This window comes from Hylobates moloch, unplaced genomic scaffold, assembly GCF_009828535.3.
Source record: "Hylobates moloch isolate HMO894 unplaced genomic scaffold, HMol_V3 SCAFFOLD_5, whole genome shotgun sequence".
Classification (NCBI taxonomy): Eukaryota; Metazoa; Chordata; class Mammalia; order Primates; family Hylobatidae; genus Hylobates; species Hylobates moloch.
Window position 1 is genome coordinate 126,310,151 of NW_026652280.1, and position 20,625 is coordinate 126,330,775.

A 20,625-nucleotide genomic window follows, 5' to 3' on the forward strand; every position below is an offset into this window, starting at 1 on the left:
GGAAGGAATCACTCTTCCAATGTTAAGGCTCACTATATAGGTCCAGTAATCAAGAGAGTGTGGTATTGAAGGAAGGAGACACATAGGTCAATGGAACAGAATAGAGAACAAAGAAATAGATCAACATAAATATATCCAAATGATTTTTGATGCTGCTATAGAAAAAATTCAGTGGAGAAACTGAATTTTCAACAAAAATGGTACTGAAGCAACTGGCATGCATAGGCCAAAAAAAAAAGAAGCTTGACCTAAGTCTCACATGTTACGAAATAAACAAAAAACCTTAAAATCCATCACAGACTTAAATGTGAAAGTAAAACTATAAACTTTTTAGAAAAAAAAATATGAGAAATCATTGAGTCTAGGGCTAAACTAAGAGTCTTAGACAATATCAAAAAGAAAAAAGTGATAAAAGGGATTTCATCAAAATTTAAAACTTTTATTCTGTAAAAGACCCTATTAAGAAGATGAAAAGATAAGTTATAAACTGAAAAAAAAACTTGAAAAACATTTACCAAAGGACTAGTATCTAGAATACATAAAGATTGACCTTAGTCATCAAGAAAAAGCAAATTAAAACTATAAAGCAAGTTACCACTTAAAAAAATCTAATGGCTTAAATTTAAGAGACTGACAAACCATTGCTGATGAGAACGTAAACAGGCATATCTACTTTGGAAAACTGTTTAATAATTCTAACTCTGAGTGCACACATACCCAACTGTCCCACTCACAGGTATATCTCCAACAGATAGGTGTACCAAAAGATAAGAAATAGCTAATGAGGTTGAATCACTTTTCGTATGTTTATTGGCCATTTGTACATTCTCTTCTATGAAATACCTTTTCATGTTTCTTACACATTTTTTATCAGATTGTCTTTTTATTGTTAATGTGTAGGAGTCTAAGTATTCTGGGTACAAGTACAGTGCCCATTATTATGTGATGCAAATATTCTCCTACTCTTGTGGTTTTCATTTTCACTCTCTCAATAGTGTCTTTGATGAAGAGAATTTTACAATTTCAACTCAGTTATAGGTAATGCTTTCTGTGTACCACTTAAGATATCTTTGTTAACTTCAAAGTATGAATACATTACTTTATGTTATCTTCCAGAAGCTTCACTGATTTTTCTGTCACACTTGAATCAACAACTCATCAGGAATTCCTTTAAAAAATAGGTTGTGAGATAGGAGCCAAGGTTTTTTTTTCCCCATATAGATATCCAGTTAACCCAGCAGAATTTACTAAAAAGACCTCTTCCTGTTGCTCTAACATGTCACCTTTATCATAAATCAAGTGTCTGTATATGTTTGAATTTGTTTCTGCACTTTATATTCTATTCTATTGGTTAATTTGTCTGTCTTGACATCAATACTTCAACATCATAATTGCTGCAGTTTTAAAATGAATCCATATCTGGGAGTGTAAATCCTCCAGTTTTGATCTCATTTAAGATAATCTTTATCTTTTCACTTATTTATATCTTCTTTAATTTCTCTCAATAAAAAAATTTCTTTGGTTTTCTGTGTAGAGATAGTGCACATCTCTAACCTGAAGTTACTGGATACATTGTAAATGGTATAATTTTTTAGGTTTTATTTTTTAATTGTTTAAGGCTAGTATATGGAACAACTAATTGTGCTCCTGTGTAAACACAGCTCAAGATAAGATACAGAACATTTCCAACACTCTAGAAAGTTCCATCTTGCTTTTTTGGGGGGTCAGTTTTCCCTGACACACCTCAGAAGCAATTGCTTTCTGATTTCTATCACCACAGAATGGTTTTGCTTGTTCCTGGGCTTTATCTATACAGCATGTATTATTTTGTGTCTAGCTTTTTTTTTTCCTCTTACAATAATATGATATTCATCTATGTTGACTATACCAGTAATTCATTCTTTTTTATTGATGGTATTTCATTTTATGAACATATTATGATATATTCACTCATAAATTTTTGATGGACATTTGGATGATTTCTAATTTGTCAAGCAACTGTGAATATTCTTGTATGAGTCTTTGTGGACAAATGTTTTCATTTCCCTTATTTAAAATACCTAGGAATGAAATCATTGGGTCATAGAGTTAAATATAGATTAACGTTATGAGAAACGGCCAAACAATTATACACCAATTGGTTAACACATGAGGGTTCCAGTTGCTCCACATCTTTGCCAGCATTTTGTAGTAAAACTTCTTTTTTGTTTGCCATTTTGGTTGACATAAAATAGTATCTCATTGTGGTTTCAATTTCTATTTCCCTGATGGCTAATGATGTTGGACATCTTTTCATATACATATATTATCTTCTGTGAGATATCTGGCCAAAGCTTTTGCCCATTCAAAAATTAATTTTTAAAATTGCTTATTTATACTTTTCAATATATGTGTACAAGTCTTTTGTCAGATACATATACTGTGTGTCTTTTAATTAGCAGAATTTTAAAATTTTGCTAAAATTTTTGAAAATTGACTTTGTATCCTGCAATCTTACTAATTTCACTCTTTAGTTCTAAGTTTTTTTTTCTTTCTTTTTTTTCATTGCACTGGTTAAGATTTTCAGAGTAATATTAGAAGCAGTGAGAGTAGATATCCTTGTTTTGTTCCTGATCTTACAGGAAAAGCATCACCATTAAATATAATTTTAGCTATAGAATTTTCATAGATTATTTTTATCTGAATGAGGAAATTTCCTTCTATTTCTAGTTTATTGAAAGTTTCTATTAAAAATAGGTACTAAACTTTGTCAAATTTTTGTACATCTATTGAGATAATCATATAATTTTTCTACTTTTTGTGTTAATTTGGTGAATTATATTGATTTTCTAATATTGAGCCGTGATGGTCATGATGCACTATCTTTTTTATACAGCTGGATTTGATATGCAATGTTTCTTTAGGAACTCTGTTTATGATCATGACGAATATTCACCATCTGGATATCATTTTGGAGGACTTTCTGTTCAAATCATTTACCCATTTTATATTAAGTTGTTTTCTTGAGTTTTGAGAGTTCTTTATATACGGCTTAAGTATCTATAAATTTAAAAGCCTTTCTTCAGCCTAGAGTGCCTTTGCCTCATAACTCTAATTTCAACTTCTCTTACTATTTTGAGATATGGCAGAGAGAAAGAGCATAATAGTGAGGTTGGAGGAAGTATGCAGCCATGAAACATGAGGGCTGTGTTATCTGACACCCTGAGAAAGCTAGGTGACCTTGACTGGTAGAATTCTCTGCTATATCTCCTCACCTTGCGAGCTGTACTTAGCAGAATGCCTGGGGCAATAGGTATAGAGATACCTATTAAATGACAAGCAATAATTTTAAGACATTGATTAAATGGCTTAAAGAACTAAGCTTAGGAGTATTTTGTTTTTTAACCCTAAGACCATTTCTTCAACTTCAGTAATTAGTATAATGAGAACCTGACAGATACATGGCACAAAGCTCCAGGCTACAGACACATAAAATGCAAAACAGAGAAACAGAGGAAGACAATGAGAATCTGATCAAGAATAAAGCTCCAAAATAACAGAACTATCTTATTTGTACCTCACAGGTAAAAAGAGAGAAATCCCTGTCTTTGTAATGATCCTGTCCTTGCATATTTTTTCTAATGCATTCATTATACATCTGCATCATTCTTTTAAGCTAAAGTATAACCGCTCATTTTTCAGTACTTCTTAATCAGTTATTACCTCTAGGATTGGCAACTAAAGTAAGTAATTCCTCAGCAGGCTCAAATCCTCCTAATCATTTCAGATGCTAAGAATTTACTTATGGCATTTTCTTATGAAATTCATGATCATTTCTTTACGAATTCACACATGATCGTGATCATTAAAACTGGAAAGGAATAATTATATTTAAATTGGAAAGAAATAATTATATGGAAAAGAATGCTATTCAAAAGAGAGCCATCAGCCGGGCATAGTGGCTCACACCCGTAATCTTTGCACTTTGGGAAGTCAAGGTGGGAGGATTGCTTGAGCCCAGGAGTTCAACACCAGCCTGGGCAACATAGTGAGGCCCCCATCCCTACAAAAAATACAAAATTAAAATTAAAATAAAATAGAGTCAACCCAGCATAAAAAGAAAAAAATGAAATTTCAGTAAAAGATATCACTAATAGATAGTATTTTAGAGCTGGACCTAGATCAACCAGTACTAACTTCATCTTCTCGTTTTATTAATGAGTACATTGAGATACGTTCTAACATTCTAAGAAGAAAGGATTGTGTCCTACAGGTTAAATCTCTCTATCTCTTGGGCTGAGACTGGACAAAAGTTAATGAATGAATGGCTATGGGAATAAATGAATGAGTGAATACATAAGTATTCTTCTAAATAATGGTCATAAAGCTAGTTAGTGGCAGAGCCAGAACTAAAACTCAGTTCTCCTCCTTTTCTCTTCTGTGGTAACTTCTTGGGTATACTCATAAGTTGTACCTACATTAGCAGTTTAGTTAGTTGTCAGGAGAGCAGCAATCTTACCAAAATCACTGAGTGACCTTAATTGTGGTTTTTTTTCCCCATTATGCTTTAAGACATGCAAACAAAAGAAAAGAATGAAAAGTGCCAAGTGGGATGTCATAAGAAAATTGCACTGTAGCCAGATCACACATAGAAAATGACAGAAAAAGGGTAGGCAGAGATGGCTCTGTGATTTTCTTCTCACTCTCACCTGATCTAAGAGATATAAAAGGTACAAAGTTAGAATGCATTAGCTGTCAAATCAACAATATTCTATTAGAGGCACACACTTCTCTTAACAATGCAGCCATTTTATAACCACAGGCTGACATGGTCCACAACCAAGGGAACAAGAGGTCAAAAGGATCAAGAACAGGATATAATGTGATAATGGGGACGATATACTTACTCTTCCAGGAAGTGCTGCTGGGGTCCTATAATAGAGCCTGGCCGGCATATTCTAATCCAAGCAATTATTTCAGCGTGTGTAAACCTGTAGTGTTTCATTACATAACAGGCTATCAGTGTCCCTGTTCTTCCAAGACCAGCTGTAAGAGAAGGAAACAGACTAAGAAATATAAAGTCTAGCAAATGCTCCCACAAAAACACTGAAATCAAACCTTGCCCAGAAACTGCTCTGCATTCAAGTGTGATGATATTAGCAACAGCTAATAAACATAACTGCTATCATATAAAACTCAATTTTTCTTTAAACAATGAAAAGGGCAAAATGAAGCTGCCATAGATTTGGGGGCAAGAAAGTGATGTGATAAAAAGCAAATGGGTCTGGCAGCAGCATTACTGGCTGGAGTGCAAAAGCCAGAGATGGAAGCAAGAGAGATGAGATGGAAGGCTGGGGCAGGGAAGCAAGGGTGGCTGGGGGGTTGGGATGAGGGTGGAAAGGGATGAGGGTGAGCAACTGCAACAAAGAGGTAAAGCTGAATTAGAAATCCATTAGGACTGGGTCACAGGGAAAGTTATAGGTAAGTGACATTTCTGACCTAGAAAACTGGTACAATGTTGACTTCATCCATGAAAACATTTAGTTAGAAAAAGAAAGAAAAAAAATTGTGTGCATGTGCATGTGTGTGTGTGCATGTGTAAAACAAAACAAAGTAGGGGAACACTGATAGTTCCATTTTTTACATGTTCAAGAATCTTCTGCTTCTGAGGGGACCTTTTGTCAGCTTTCCCTGATCAAACAATAGTCTTCTCTTATCTCCCAGTACTTCGGAGCACACAGCATTTCAGCAAATCTAAAACTACCGTCGTGTAGTATGTAAGTTCCACTAAGAAAGAAAAAATTTAAGCTATGACATGCTATCAATTTTAAGATCCATTCTAATTTCATAAATGTTAAAGTATGAAAAACATATGTCTTTAAATCAGTGTTCCTCAACCTTTTTTACATTATTGTTCCTTCCAAGAGCCTCTTTAGATATTTTATTCCTAATCAGTCCCCAGGAAATTTCACTGTCACAGATAGACTGCATATCTGTTTGCGTAAACTGTGCTTTATACAAAAAAAAAAAAAGTTTTTCATCCCTTCAAAACAACAATTTTGTGTCTACAGACATTTCCTTCCCATTAACCCTTCCTTTTTTTTTTTTGAGACGGAGTTTCTCTGCTGTTGCCCAGGCTGGAGTGCAATGGCACGATCTCGGCTCACCACAACCTCTGCCTCCCAGGTTCAAGGGATTCTCCTGCCTCAGCCTCCCGAGTAGCTGGGATTACAGGCATGCACCACCATGCCCGGCTAATTTTGTGTTTTTAGTAAAGACAGGGTTTCTCCATGTTGGTCAGTCCGGTCTCGAACTCCTGACCTCAGGTGATCTGCCCTCCTCGGCCTCCCAAAGTGCTAGGATTACAAGTGTGAGCCACCACTCCCGTCTAACCCTTCCTTTTTAAGAGGTATTCATACTCTGTTTTATTAGATGAGGTGTGTGTGTGTGTGTTCTGTTTTAATCTGAAGGAACTCTTGCCCCAGATCAAACATCAATGTTCTTTAGAAGAGTAAGGTTTAATTATGGTCTCAGTGGGGCTCTCCCTTTACAATTAAGATTTCTGAGTAATTTGCCTTCTATTTCACCCAGTGCCTATCGTTGTTAATTCCCTACATGCCTGGCAAGACTACAGGCAACCGTATAGATAAAACACAGGTGACATCCTCGAACAGAAGCCAGAGCCCAGTGAGTTTCCAGAGTTCTTCCTTCAGGTCACCAATTTGGGTGTCTATCTGGAGAGAAAAGGGCCTTCCTTATGGAGACAACACTCTCTCTCATTGCTCCCCACTGTGCAAAGACCTGCATGGCTCCCTCAACTTAGGCTCCAGTTCACACTCACAACCAAAAAGGAGGTGCAGGAAATTTTCCAATTTCTCTGAAACTAAAGCAGCTTCCCCCTTTTAAAAAAGAGTCTATAATTTTGATCTATAAAAAGAACGTACTTAGCACTCAATAGTTAGGAGCTCTTACCACAACTGAACAGAATAGGAACATTTCACTAAGTTTCTATAAAAACTTTAACAAAATTTTTTAAGCATTTGTAATTAAAGGGCTCCCTGGCACAGCATGACAAGATGTTGAAAAATGTTCTATTTATACCAAGTCAAACACCAATTGCTTTATAGTTCCAGGCATTTTCTAAAAGCCCTATAGAACATCAATAATCACATACTGGAATATCACAATGTTGCTGTATTTTAGATTATTATTTGTGGTAGAGAATTTCAAGAATTCATAGCCATCTCTTTTATCAACCACAAAGTGAAATGCAGATATTGAAATGTAATCCCCAGCAAATTGGTTTCGAGTTTATCTCTGTATAAAATACTTTATGGTGAGGCGTGACATATCCATTCCTTTTCAGTAGCCACCAAAGTTCATTGGACATAGGACAAGATTCTTTCTCCCTCCTTCTTTTAGTTCAATTAAAAGACTGAGTGCTGCTTGAATTCCCAGAAAATTAAGCTAACTTAATTAGGGCAGATGTCAAAATAATTAACAAGCCTATAGTAGATAAGTATGCTGTGAAAAGCAATACAGCTGTAATTAAACCGAAGGTGTAATCCTTATAAAAGAAACCTGTATGTGTGTGCAAGTGGAAGAAAATGAAATAACACTCTCAAAAAGACATCACCACATGTAAATGTGACCATGCTATACAAGAACTGACTACAATGCTAAAGGTTCTGATTTAATATAAAAACATCTACAATACAGACCGGGCACAGTGGCTCACACCTGCAATCCCAGCACTTTGGGAGGCTGAGGCAGGTGGATCACCTGAGGTCAGGAGTTCGAGACCAGCCTGGCCAACATGGAAAAACCCCATCTCCACTAAAAATATAAAAAATTAGCCAAGAATGGTGGCGGGCACCTGTAATCCCAGATACTTGGGAGGCTGAGGCAGGAGAATTGGTTGAACCCGGGAGGCAGAGGCTGCAGTGAGCCGAGATCGTGCCATTGCACTCCAGCCTGGGTGACAGAGCGAGACTCTTTGTCTCAAAAAAAAAAAAAAAAAAAGAAAGAAAGAAATATGCAATATAAAATAAATACATATATTTTTAAAAGGTAAACATTCACAGGTCAACGATATAGAGAAAATATCTGTAATAAGAATGTTTAACACCAGAGTTTTCTTTGCACAAGGTCTCTCAGGTGAGAAATACTATCAAGAAACACACTGAGTTTTCATGAAAGCTTTGCAGTTCTTCTCCTTTGAATCTGTCAATCCAAGATACGGATGGCTAATCCACAGATAAACTCTATGACGTAGTAATAATAAAACTACTTGAACTAGGAAATAAGGCCAAATTAATATCAGGAAAAAAGACAATTTTTATGGCACAAAACTAAACTTTGAAAGAGAAGACAGGATTATCTCCTGCTAAACGTTGATATAAACGTTCCCATTAGCTCTCAAGTTCTACTGCTATTTAAAATACATGACATGTGGGCTTTTTCTTGGACCTGGGCAATACTGAACAAAATGCAATGGAAAAGCAAACAGGGTGCAAATGAATCACATAGGGACAAGCCAACACACTGGCACCCCACTGTGGCCTGAAAGCAGCACCCACAAATAAGCCAGCAAGTGACACCTTCCTAACAGACTCCAGACAGAGACAAGATATCCCACAAAGCCAGGGCCCATCCTGCTAGCTAATGGGGAGGGTGGGGAGGGAGAGCTCTGTCCACCCAGGAAGAGGGAGCCTGGCACGGGGAGCCCTCCTCCAAACCCGGGCCACGTGCTGCTCACTTCCATCTCTCTGGGTCTCTGGGAAACCGCAGCTTCCCATTTCTGCTCACATGTTCACAAAGTACCTCCACCTACTCAAATCTTAAACATAGAAACAAGGGCCTACAAAACGGCATTTTAATTTCTGTCAGAACCAAAGCCATACTCGTCTGAATAAGTCAGTTACAGCAGCACTAGGCACATGAAAAGAACAGCACCCTCCCCAACACCTACTAGATGATTAGCATAAAATGAGAGGGAAACCGGGTCTAGACCCAAAACCACGAGCACAGCACCACCCAGCGACACTAGGAGGAGCTGCGCGTGAGGAACTCGAGGCTCCAGCCCAGGGCAGCCCTAGTGATTTCTCCTCGCTGAAATCAAAGACCCAGCAAAATATCTGGAATATTTCCAGTATTATCCATACTGAAAGATCTGGAATGGAATGGATTTTGAGCCTCCTCGAAGTCTAACAACCAAGCTTAGAGCAAATGGCATGTCATATTTTCTGAGTAGCTGACATGGGGTTGCCAGATAAAATACAGAATGCATGTTCCCTGCAATATTTGGGACCTACTTATACTTCTTGTTTTAAGAGTATTCATTGTTTATCTAACATTCAAATTTAATTAGGCAGCCTATATTTTTACTTGCGAAATCTGGCAATCCTAAACCTTCTATACTCTGAACAATTCCTGCTCCAAAGTATCCACCCCCAGAGATGAGAGATTTGCAAAACCAACTCTTTAAGTTCATTCCAAGAGGCAGCATCACATCGGCAGCATTGTAAGCTAGCCGATTGCCCCTAGCAACAGGCATGGAAGACACTCTGCTCCATGAAGCCAAAGACTAGCAGGGGAGGGAAAAGCAGAGACTGGAATGGGGGTCCAGATAACTGGGTCATAAAACAGAACCACGACAGTGCAAGAGGATGGAGAAGAGATGAGCAATTCTGAAAAAAAAACAAAAGAGAGAGGAAAACTAACAACCCTTGTCACTTGAGAATTTTACCTGTTTAAAGGTGTTCCTGCAGCCTAAAGACACTGCTACTGTATTTCCTCTCATTGTGGCACATGGGCCTGGAAAGGTAAGGTCTGAAAAACTGGCATATCAAGACAGCCACACCACCACCAATTGTCCACACCCAAGCAATCGTTTCTTTAAGAAGGGGTTACTAAAATGAGTTTGTGTCCCAGTTGTCTGAAATTTAAAACCTCATTGTTCTCTAAGACACTAAATAGGTTTTGTTTTATGTTATTTGCTCTTCCTTGGCCCGCCCCTTCAATAAGCACGGAGGCCTTGCACACACCTTTGCAGTGAACGGCGATGGCCCCTTCGGTGTTCTCACAGATGTTCAGGAACCTTCGCACGATGTTGTCACTGGGTGTGCTGCCATCTATGAAGAAGAGGTCATAGTGCTCGAAGCCAGCGTCTGTGAAGCGCTTTGCCTCATAAATCTTTTTGTTTAGCCTCACAACTGCAGTCACATTATGCTTTTTGAAATAAGGAAAGTAGGCTTCAGGGGCGTGAAGAGGATAACCTAAAGGAAGAAAGGAACAGTAAGCAAAAGGCATGCATTTCATCTTCCATAACCCAGAAATACAAAACTCTCAACAATGAAGTGTATAAATCTCAACAAAGCTTGGGAGGAAAGTGTGTTGTGTGAGAGAAAAGGTCACGGCAAGCTCCTAAAAGCATCAATCTGCATAACTGTAAGCACCATAGGAGGTTAAAAAGAAAACTTCCGTAAGTACTGGAAATACATCATTAAAGTTCAAAATCTCAACCTCTAGATTGCTTCCCACTCCGAAAACAAAAGCATTCTTGAAGTAATCAAATGTGCATAACAGACCTAGAATGGTTCTTGGTGACTTTATTCTCCCTTGAGCTTTATTCTCCACTTGACAAATAGTTTTCAACTACAGCTAAAGCTTTTTTGCCATATGTATAGTTTTAATTTGTAGTCAATGCTCCCCAAAAGCAATTATTATTAAGCACCTACTATGTACAAGTCACAATTGTGTATCATTTGAAATTCTCAAAACCATCTCTTAAGAATGGCTAACTCCATTTAACAGATTAAGAAACTAAAAGAGGGGGTGTTGGGGAGATATTGGTCAAAGAAAACAAAATTTCAGTTAGAAAGGAGTATGTCCCAGAGATCTACTGTACAACATGGTGACTATAATAACAAGGTATTATATACTTTAAAGTCATGTAGAAAGTAAAATTTAAGTCTTCTCACCATGAAAAATGATAAATATGTGAATACTTAAGTAAGACTTGACTTAACCATTCTACAATGTATACATATTTCAAAACTTGTTGTACACCATAAATATATAATTTTTATTTATCAATTAAAATATAATTTTTTTTAGTTAAAGATTAAAAGAATAACTTTTGTGGACACTTCCTTTTTTTGAGGGAGGAAGATGCTCCACCTTTAAACCCCCTTTGATTTTTGAGCGGCTCCACCAGCATGTGAGTATTCCTGGGAGCTACACAGTCAGCTGGGTTACAGACCTCGCCTTAGCTCATCAGCCAAGGCGACCACTGGGGGCTTTGGCCATTGCAGGCCTTGCAATGGCAGCTCCAAAAGTTCAGGGGACTAAGTTCCTAGCACACTGATGGCCACATCTGTAACCCATTCAGGATTCACTGATCCCTAACATACCAGCTGAATGAAATTATCTCAGTTGGAACCCATTCATAATGGTAGGTTCCAGGGGTGGCGGCAGCCAGCAAAGTGAACCAGACTGTTTCTTCGCTGTGTGCTTGGCTGTATTTCCTGCTGCCTTGGATCCCTGTTATGCTAGTCAGCTCTCAGCTCCAAGCCAACTCTTATGCTCTGTGACACTGGGGCTGGAGTCCACATACGTCCTACATTTCCCAGACTACCTTTCTATCTGGCTTCCTATTGGTTGTAAAAATGGGAGGCACTAAAGCACAACCTGAGAAGGAGGAAGGGAATTCTTCCTGTCCTCCTGGCAGCATCACTTCAGCAGCAGAAAACAGGAGCAGCCAGAGCTCCCAGCTTACTTTGGCTCTCATGCCACCATCCTGCTGCACTCATCTCTGAGGCTGGAGCCTTCATGGTCTCCACTCCTCAACCCCCAAATCCAAACACCAGCTGTGTGGCATTCCCTTCAGAGGTCAGAGCACCAGCCTTCTGGCTCCTCCTCAGAGCTCCCAGGTTCTGCTACCTCCACTTTTGTCCCTTTTGTCCCCCCAGCCTTAAAGGTACTAGCTGTTTTTTCCAACATATTCTGGTTTCTTCAGTGTTGCCTTTTTACTTTTTAGTCTTCTTTGAAATAAACTCCTTGTATTAAATTCTTTATGTTTGAAATGCCTAGTGTGGTTCCCATTTTCCCACTTGGGTCCTGTTCATCTTTTAAGCCTAGTTCTCCAGCCTTCTCTTAAAGTCTATGAGCTACCCAACATATTCCAAAAACTGCCTTTTACCAGAGTTGGACAGCCATAACTGGTACACTTGGCCAGGTCACACAAAGGATGAAGACAGAATTGGAAGGCAGGCCCAATTAATCCACAGCTCAGATATGTGATTTTCACAGCCATGTTGCTTTTGAGCAAACAGGTAAAACAGAGCTTATTTAAAATCTCCTGTGTAGAAACAGTAACTTATACAAACATGGAGAAAACATGCTTTTCTAACTGCAAAAATCACGTCTGTTTTCCTAGTTGGTTTACTTGCTCAAATTATTTCCCTACAACAGATTTATAGCCTAAAGCAAAAAAAGAACTGTAGTTGGCATTAAGAAATAACAGTTTTTCTATCATGTGAGGAATGGGGAAGCCTGCCCTGGGTGTGGCGGGCTGGTGAGAGCTTCTGCCTCTGGGTTGCTAGCATGCCTGGGACCTCCATGACAGCACCTGTCACACATTGTGTTAGCAATTGGTTCGGTGCCTATCCCCTTCCTCCCTGCAACCCTGCAAGAATCTCTCTTTTCATATATGAATTTCCATCATGAGTAAACGGCAGCATAGCTAATATGCCTAAATAGACTGTTAAGAGAAACGATGTATGTATCTTTTGAGAAGAAAACACTGGACAGAAATTGTCCAAATATGGCAACAGGGCACTGAAATAACAGTAACAACAATAATTGCACCTAACGTTTATCAAGCACTTACTATATGCTAGCCACTATGCTAAGTGCTTTATGTGGATTATCTCATTAAAACCTGCAATTACTCAATTTCTGGTGCCTGGAAAAGCTGGCCCATACACATACAGCTAGTAAGAGGTAGAGCCAGTATTTCAATCCTGGCAGTCAGATTTCAACACCCATGCTGGGGCTAATTTCAAGTAAGATTCAACTTGATTCTATCTGTTAAGACTCCAAATAAGAGGACATGATATGAACATGAGCGGTTAGAATTGGTGAGTAGGTTTTATAAAAATCCTTAAAACTGTTTATAATAAATTATAACAAACAATGGAAATGTCCTATGACCTGTGAACAACTGTTTGTGGCTTTTACGGATGTACGTGGGTGCTTTTTGCGAGAGACTGGCTTTAGCAATGTGTATAATGTGCAGACCCAGAGCTGATGGAGCCTTCATCCGACCCTTACTCCATCTGGCCACAAGATGGTGCGCTGGCATCACTGAATCACAACAAAGTCCTGGAGTTGAGCTGACCAAACACATGAACAGGGTATCAGAGTCAAAAGAGATTTTTTTATTCATCTCTTCCCAGGCCCTCATCTTAATGTTCGAAAACTGAAGAACAGCAGAATCAAATGACTAGTTCACTCAGTCATTATTAAGTAAAAACTGCAAACTGAGCAAGCAAATGTAGAAAGACATAAAATCTGTTGATTAGGCCAGCTAATGATAAAAATGTAACCATAATACCTGCTATCTAATAAACGCCTATTATGTGTGCCCTATACTCTGCAAGGCACTTCATATGACATCTCTAATCCTCACTAGGTGCCTGCAGTGAGCATCATATTTCTCCCACTGTGATATACAGGAAAACTGATGCTCAGAGAAGCTGTGGAACTCACTGAAGTTCACGCAGCCAAAAAGGAATGGAGCCAGGCTTCAACCTGCCCAGGCTCTTTACTAAACGGGACACCGGGCTTCTCTCATTAAAGGAGCCAGCTGATGCCTCAAATGGTCGGGATTCTCAGTCTGAAGCTATCTTTCTCTCTCTCTCTCTCTCTGTGTGTGTGTGTGTGTGTGTGTGTGTGTGTGTGTGTGTGTTTAAATAGAAGTGAGAATGACAGTGACACTTAAGAGACATTTTCACAGAAAATCTGAAATCCAAAATATCTGTTTCATTCTGCTGTTATCCATCATTTATCAATTCAAAAATGTTTAACAAAAAAAAAAAATAGGGTTCTTCTCTTCCCCACTGTCAAAACAATGTGAATCAAAATGGCTAAAAGAAACTCCTAGTGTTCCCTGTTGACACAAACACACACTTAAGGCTCTTATAATACATTCTGCCCAGATCCCAAGATTTTAGAGCTTCCTTTAGCTACTTCCTAGCAACAGCTATTTGATCACTTCTTTAAAAACCTCAGCTTTTCTAACGAGCCTCTAAAATGACTTTCAGCCTCCTCAGAAAAACACAGGTTTCTCAATTCAAAAAAAAAAAAAAAGATTACCAAGATGTCACTGTAATTGGATCAGGTTTATTAACTCCATCACAAAATTATTTTCTCAACTTCAAAAAGCATTTACAAAGTTAAAGTCCTTTACAAAAAAATACAGTGAAGCTTCTAGTGAGTATTAGATCTTAAAATGGAAATTCCAGTAAAATAGCAATATTTTACCAATAGCAGCCTTAAATGAAATTGTTCTAGGCATCATAAAAGCTGACAAAGGTGAGATAAATGTACTTTCAGATTTTTTTATGTCAATATGAGAGGGGACAATATATGCACAGAATAAAATATGCACATACAGCGATATCTTAAAGTGATTATTTCTTGATTATATAATGTTTTTAAAGAGTTTTACTCTTTATAGTGCTTAAATTTTCTAGAGTGAGCATGTACATCCTCTATAATAAAATTTAAAACAACACAAAATTCAGAATTAAACAGACCAATGTTTGAATCCACACGCCAACAATTACTGGCCTATGAACCTGGACAAGTTAGGTAATTCCTGTAAGCCTCCAGCTTCTCTTCCATAAAATAAATACCACCTGCACCCTTCCTGGCAGGTAAGCGAATGGTGGCTATAATTTTTCCCTATATTAAATATAGGACCAAAAAATGTTTTAAATATTTTTGACACAACTTATTATACAAAATATGCATATCCTTTTATCTAGTGATTCTATTTCTAACAATTTAGAGAAGAAACTACAGCTGCAAAAAGAGGTATGAACAGCTATGCCAACCAAGCAGGTTTTAAAAAGTGAAAAACTGTTCATCTGGTTAAATAGATGAAATTAAAAAGAAAAAAAAGAATAAGAATAAGAGAAAAACAACTTAGATCTCATTCAAAAATAAATTAACAGGCTGGGCTCAGTGGCTTAAATCTGTAATCCTAGTGCTTTGGGAGGCAGGAGGATCGCATGAGCCCAGCAGTTCAAGACCAGCCCCGGCAACATAGAGACCTCATCTCTACTAAATATTAAAAAAAAAAAAAAAAAAATCAGCCAGGTGTGGTGGGACGTGCCTTGTAGTCCCAGCTACTTGGGAGGCTGAAGCAGGAAGATCGTTTGAGGACCGGAGTTCAAGGTTGCAATGAGCTATGATCACACCACTGCACTCTAGCTTGGGCAACAAAGCAAGAGCCTGTCTCTAAATAAACAAAAGCAAGAACCAAAAATAAATTAACACAATATGGCACAGTCATATGGTAGAATAAAATGCAATGCAGTCATGGAAAATGATTACATGGATCTTCATTTACTGCTATAGAAAGAAGTCGTGATATGTTAAGTGAAGAAACTTGGCTGTAAGATAGTAACTATGTTATGATCCCACTTTTGTTAAAAAAAAAAATTTTCAAAATGCATGTATCTATAGAATATACAATGTCTATATATATAAAAACATTTTAAATGGCTTTTACAATTATAATCTCTCAATTTCTCATTAAGAAAACGTAGTCAAACACATGAATCACAAATGGTGAAAGTCTTTCGACTTTGCCAAATACCCAACAACAAAACTACTACTGAAACAATATCCTACTACCATTTCCTGGGCCTGAGTCAGATAATTTTTGCACAGAAAGCAGGTTTAATCAGTCTTATCTTGAAAGGCCTATTGTCAGAAAGCAGTTTCCTCGGGTTCTCAGCATGTAATTCCTAACAACCCAAAATGACAGAGGTTAATTATTGAATGTCCAGACCAAAAAATATTATTCAGCAAGCTTATAAGTGAGAAGATCAAATTCTGGCTTCACCGTAGAAGTATCCTGTTTGTGAGCTTAACTCTCTAGACCTGGATTGCCCATCCGCACAGTAAAATCATGATTCAAGCAGAGTTCCCTATTAAATATGTCATAAGTATGAAATGATAAGCATATTTATGAAAGCCCAAATTATAAAACTAAAATGCATGAATAACAATATACAATGAAACTAGATTCTAGAATATGATGATAAAAGAAAAATAATTTTTTTTTTTTTTTTTTTTTTTAAAAGAGACAGGGTTTTGCTACGTTGCCGAAGCTGGTCTTTAACTCCTGGCCTTAAGCGATCCTCCCACCTCAGCCTTCCAAAGTGCTGGGATTGCAGGCACATGCCACCATGCCCAGCTGAAGAATAAATCTAGTCCAGAGGTTTCAAGTTAGGTTCCCTCAGAACACTGGTATTCAACCTCTATGATCAGACAGAAAAAAAAAGAGGCAGGGGGAGCTATTCTGTTCATGGATATTTTTTCGATTTTATGTACTTCTCTTGTAAATTATTCTTGAACCTCTGTTGTCTACCATTACTTGTTTTCTAGGGAATGTTAGTAGATAGAAAAAAATAGTTAAGTACAAAATAAGTATTAAAGGGAAAACTTGCATAGCTGATCATGTTTCATTCAAAAGGTTTATTTTTAGTTTTTTTTTTTTCCTAAATATGTATGCCCATGGCAATAAATTATGCTGCAAGTAAGTAGTTTAACCACTGTCAGCTAGAAAATTGTACCTAGTTGTCACAATGGAACTAAGTGTATCACTGTAGTGGCAATGTTTAGGAGCCCTCCTCTGGTTTGGAGTACCAGTTCTGCCTATTACTTTGTGACCTTGGGCAAATTCCCTACTAATAAGGCTCAATTTACTCCTCCCTAAAATGCAGATAACAATATCTATATCTCATAGAGTTGTGTTGAGTGTTAAAAGAGATAATGCTGTGATCTGTGTAACTAGCACCTAAGTATTCAGTAAATGACAGATTGTCTTCATCATCATTATTCAACATGGTGTTATCCAAAGAACACCTTGATGTGTAGCACTCTACCAACAAATAAATCTGAGAACCACTGAAAGAATACAGCAATCTGCTTATGAGTTTGACCAGTTTGTTTCTCAGATTCTTCTCTAATAATTGGGGGTCAGGTAACGTGAACATCCTATTTACGGCAAGCTAAAAATTTGTTAAGTTCTAAAACAGTGGTTATAGCTCCACCTACTGGAAATACAATATTTAACACACACACTAGTTATTACTGTTCAATTTTTTAAATTATGAATAAATGTTCTTTGGAGAATATTACCAAAGAAAATAATTACCTGAGGAAGTTAAGAAACTTAGAAAGATAAATCAAAATGAATGTTTGGATGGTAAAGGAAAAAAAAACCTACCATTCTCAATTTTGCTTTTAGGATGTGGTCCACTAAATGCTAAAAATTTTCCTGGAACAATCCAGTTGAAGTCACCATTTTCAACTCGCTGGCAGAATTTTGTAAGAAAAGAGAAGAAAAATATTTTATAATTCTTATACAATTTAGGAAACCCTTACAAATAAAACTGCTTTTCACTCTTAGTACTAATTAGACATACATGTAGACAAATATAGCTTAAAATAAAAACATGCACCTGATTCTCAAAATGCTATTTAGGAATTCAATCCGCTTTAGAAAAACTTGTGTCTAGACTGTATGAAATGTTTAGAAACTTTTATTTATGGCAGAGGTATTTTGCATAAAATGTTTGTTTCCTGGCCACTCTGCAAAGAAATGAAATGGAAACAAACATTGCTTGTCCTGGCAATAAATAAGAGAAAATGGGAAATATGAAAACTTTCCATGAATGTAATAAACATATTTTAAACAATGAAAAAACATCTGTAAATATCAAGCTCATGATGAATACACTTCCAATTTTTTTTCTCTTTTTATAGGGCTGTTATCTCTTGTCAATGCCGATTTTTAGAGGGGGAAAGGGCAAAAGGCAGGAGCGAGTGATATTGGCGCATCCATTCCACAAACCAGAGTCAGCCAAGCTGTACGCTGGGGGATAACAAGATTCAGGCAAGTGACATACATAGAGTCAGGTGCTCCTCCACTCCAGCTAATGAGACGTCTTGTAGGAAAGCCAACTGAACACAGCTGATCTTCCGACTGAATTTTCATGTGAAATCTCTTTTTAAAATGTTGAATTTTCAAATTAAGTTTTTAACTCCTATGAAACCAAATAAAACATGCCCGTTGGCTGACTATGAGCACCAGTTATCAGCCTCTAGTCTAAACACGCTAAGAGATCCTCAGAAAAGGCTTAAAAAGACCAAGAAAGTAGCCAAGCACCTTCCCATGGCTCCATCATCTCCCCCATTTTCTTCCCTTCTCCATGGGCCTCCGAACCATGGGACACTGGCGCACGAGTAAGGTTACCCCAAATTTTGCAGTCATTAGGAGGCATTTGTGCAATGTATCACAAAATATATGTATCACCTCTTCACTTACGCTGTCTTTACCACCACCACCCCCTCCCCACCTACCCCTACCCTTGCCCTCCTTGTCTCCATCCTCTGGGCAGGGAAGCAATGTTGTTCTCTTCACTGGGCCATCCATTACCATCCATATAAAAAGCTTTCTCCCCCCATTATATGGCAAGGACCTCAACAGTAGAAAACTGACCCAAATATAGACTCTCTACTCTACCATAAGAACACAATAAATATTTGTTAAACAAATTGGAATATGGCCATAAAAAAAAACTGGAGCCATTACTTTAATTACTTATATTACCCATTATCATTTCCATGAAAATCAAAACTTGGCTACAAAATATAATTGTCATTTTTTAAATGCAGATGTTTTTTCCCAGTTATAAAAAGTTATATGTGAAACTGTGCATACCATTTTATAAATCTCTGAACTGCATTTAATCTAGTTGTAATAAACATAATATCTCCAGCTGGGCATGGTGGCTCATGCCTGTAATCCCAGCACTTTGGGAGGCTGATGCAGGTGAATCACCTGAGCTCAGGAGTTCAAGACCACCCAGGGCAACATGGTGAAACCCCGTCTCTACTAAAAATACAAAAAAATTAACCAGGTGCAGTGGTGTGCACCTGTAGTCCCAGCTACTTGGGAGGCTGAGGCAGGAGAATTGCTTGAGCCCCAGAGATGAAGTTTGCAGTGAGCTGAGTTTGCACCATTGCACTCCAGCTTGGGCCACAGAGTGAGACTCCATCTCAAAGGGAAAAAAAAAAATCTCCAAAATGCCCTAAGTAAAATCTAAGAAACCCTGAGTGTTATGAATGCACATGTGAAATTAAACCTCAAGCATAGCTTCTATTTATAACAACTTAAATAAAGAATCTAACTATGGCAATTAAAATTTGCTGGTTTAAATAAAAGTCTCAAATTAATTATCCAATATCTCTCAAGTAATTATTAAGCTTAAAACAGTATTTGAAAATCCAAGAATAAAGGTATGCACTAATCATCAAGAGACTAAAACCAATTCTTTATGAACAATAAAAGAAAACAGGTTTCTACGGTCACTATTTCTGTATCCTTGACCACCAACCAAGTAGGTTAGATAAATATGCTCTGCAATATCTGCTTATTTGGATTACAGAAATCCATTTGGTTAAATAGCAACCTTTTATAATTAATCATATGGAGAGAGGCAAGGGGCTCCCTAAGATACATTCATTCACAGAACCAAAAGAATATGTTTACAAATCCTCCTACCCAAAAAGATAAATAGTAGATAATATTGGGTTATATTCAGCAGCTAGGATAAGGTTGATGGAATAAACAAAAAGATTTAGGTCTTAGACCTAAATCTGAGAAAAAAATTAATAAGGAAGTTACAGTTTTAACTGACCTAATATAATATACGCTTACTTTGGTAGTCTTCCAAAGTTAATATTTGTGCCTTTATTCATAGTGAATTACACAAATGTCAATGTTTATCAATAATAAAATACTTTATATGACACAAGTTGGTTTTTCTAATTAAACACACACGCACACTTCAAAGAACTCTAGATCAGACAGGAACTTAAGGTACTTTCCAACCCTACCACATTTTGTAAACAAATATCTAAGCAAGGATGAGGCAAGAGTATGATATCACCACTTCTGATCTAAAGCCTACTACCTACCAAATACTATGCAAAAAAACTATAGATGTTCTTCACTGTAAGAAAAGTCCAAAATAAAAAAATCTGAATTCCTGAAAGTGATACATTTAGGTGTTGTTATTCACTGTGCTATAGGATTCTCCAATCTACAAAAGATTCACAGCTTTCTTTTGAATAACTCACTCTCCTGGTGCACTCAAAATATAATTTGACTAAAAAACATGAATTTTTACAATTCCTTTTTTTTGTTTTTGGAGATGGAGTTGCACTCTGTTGCCCAGGCTGGAGTGCAATGGTGCAATCTCAGCTCACTGCAACCTCTGCCTCCGGGTTCAAGCGATTCTCCTGCTTTAGCCTCCCAAGTAGTTGGGATTACAGGCACAC

General features: G+C 37.4%; 1 protein-coding gene across 6 annotated transcripts in view; it reads right to left on the reverse strand.

The window, feature by feature from the left end:
• CDC14A (cell division cycle 14A) overlaps positions 1-20,625 on the reverse strand; it is a 175,489-nt gene that overhangs the window by 47,296 nt on the left and 107,568 nt on the right. For all 6 annotated transcript variants that reach the window (XM_032155246.2, XM_058439534.1, XM_058439535.1 and 3 more), the window contains 3 exons: positions 17,507-17,594; positions 10,026-10,256; positions 4,887-5,025 (listed from right to left, as the gene is read on the reverse strand). In XM_032155246.2, coding sequence (XP_032011137.1) covers positions 4,887-5,025; positions 10,026-10,256; positions 17,507-17,594 — 458 coding nt within the window. The remainder of the gene's footprint in view (positions 1-4,886; positions 5,026-10,025; positions 10,257-17,506; positions 17,595-20,625) is intronic.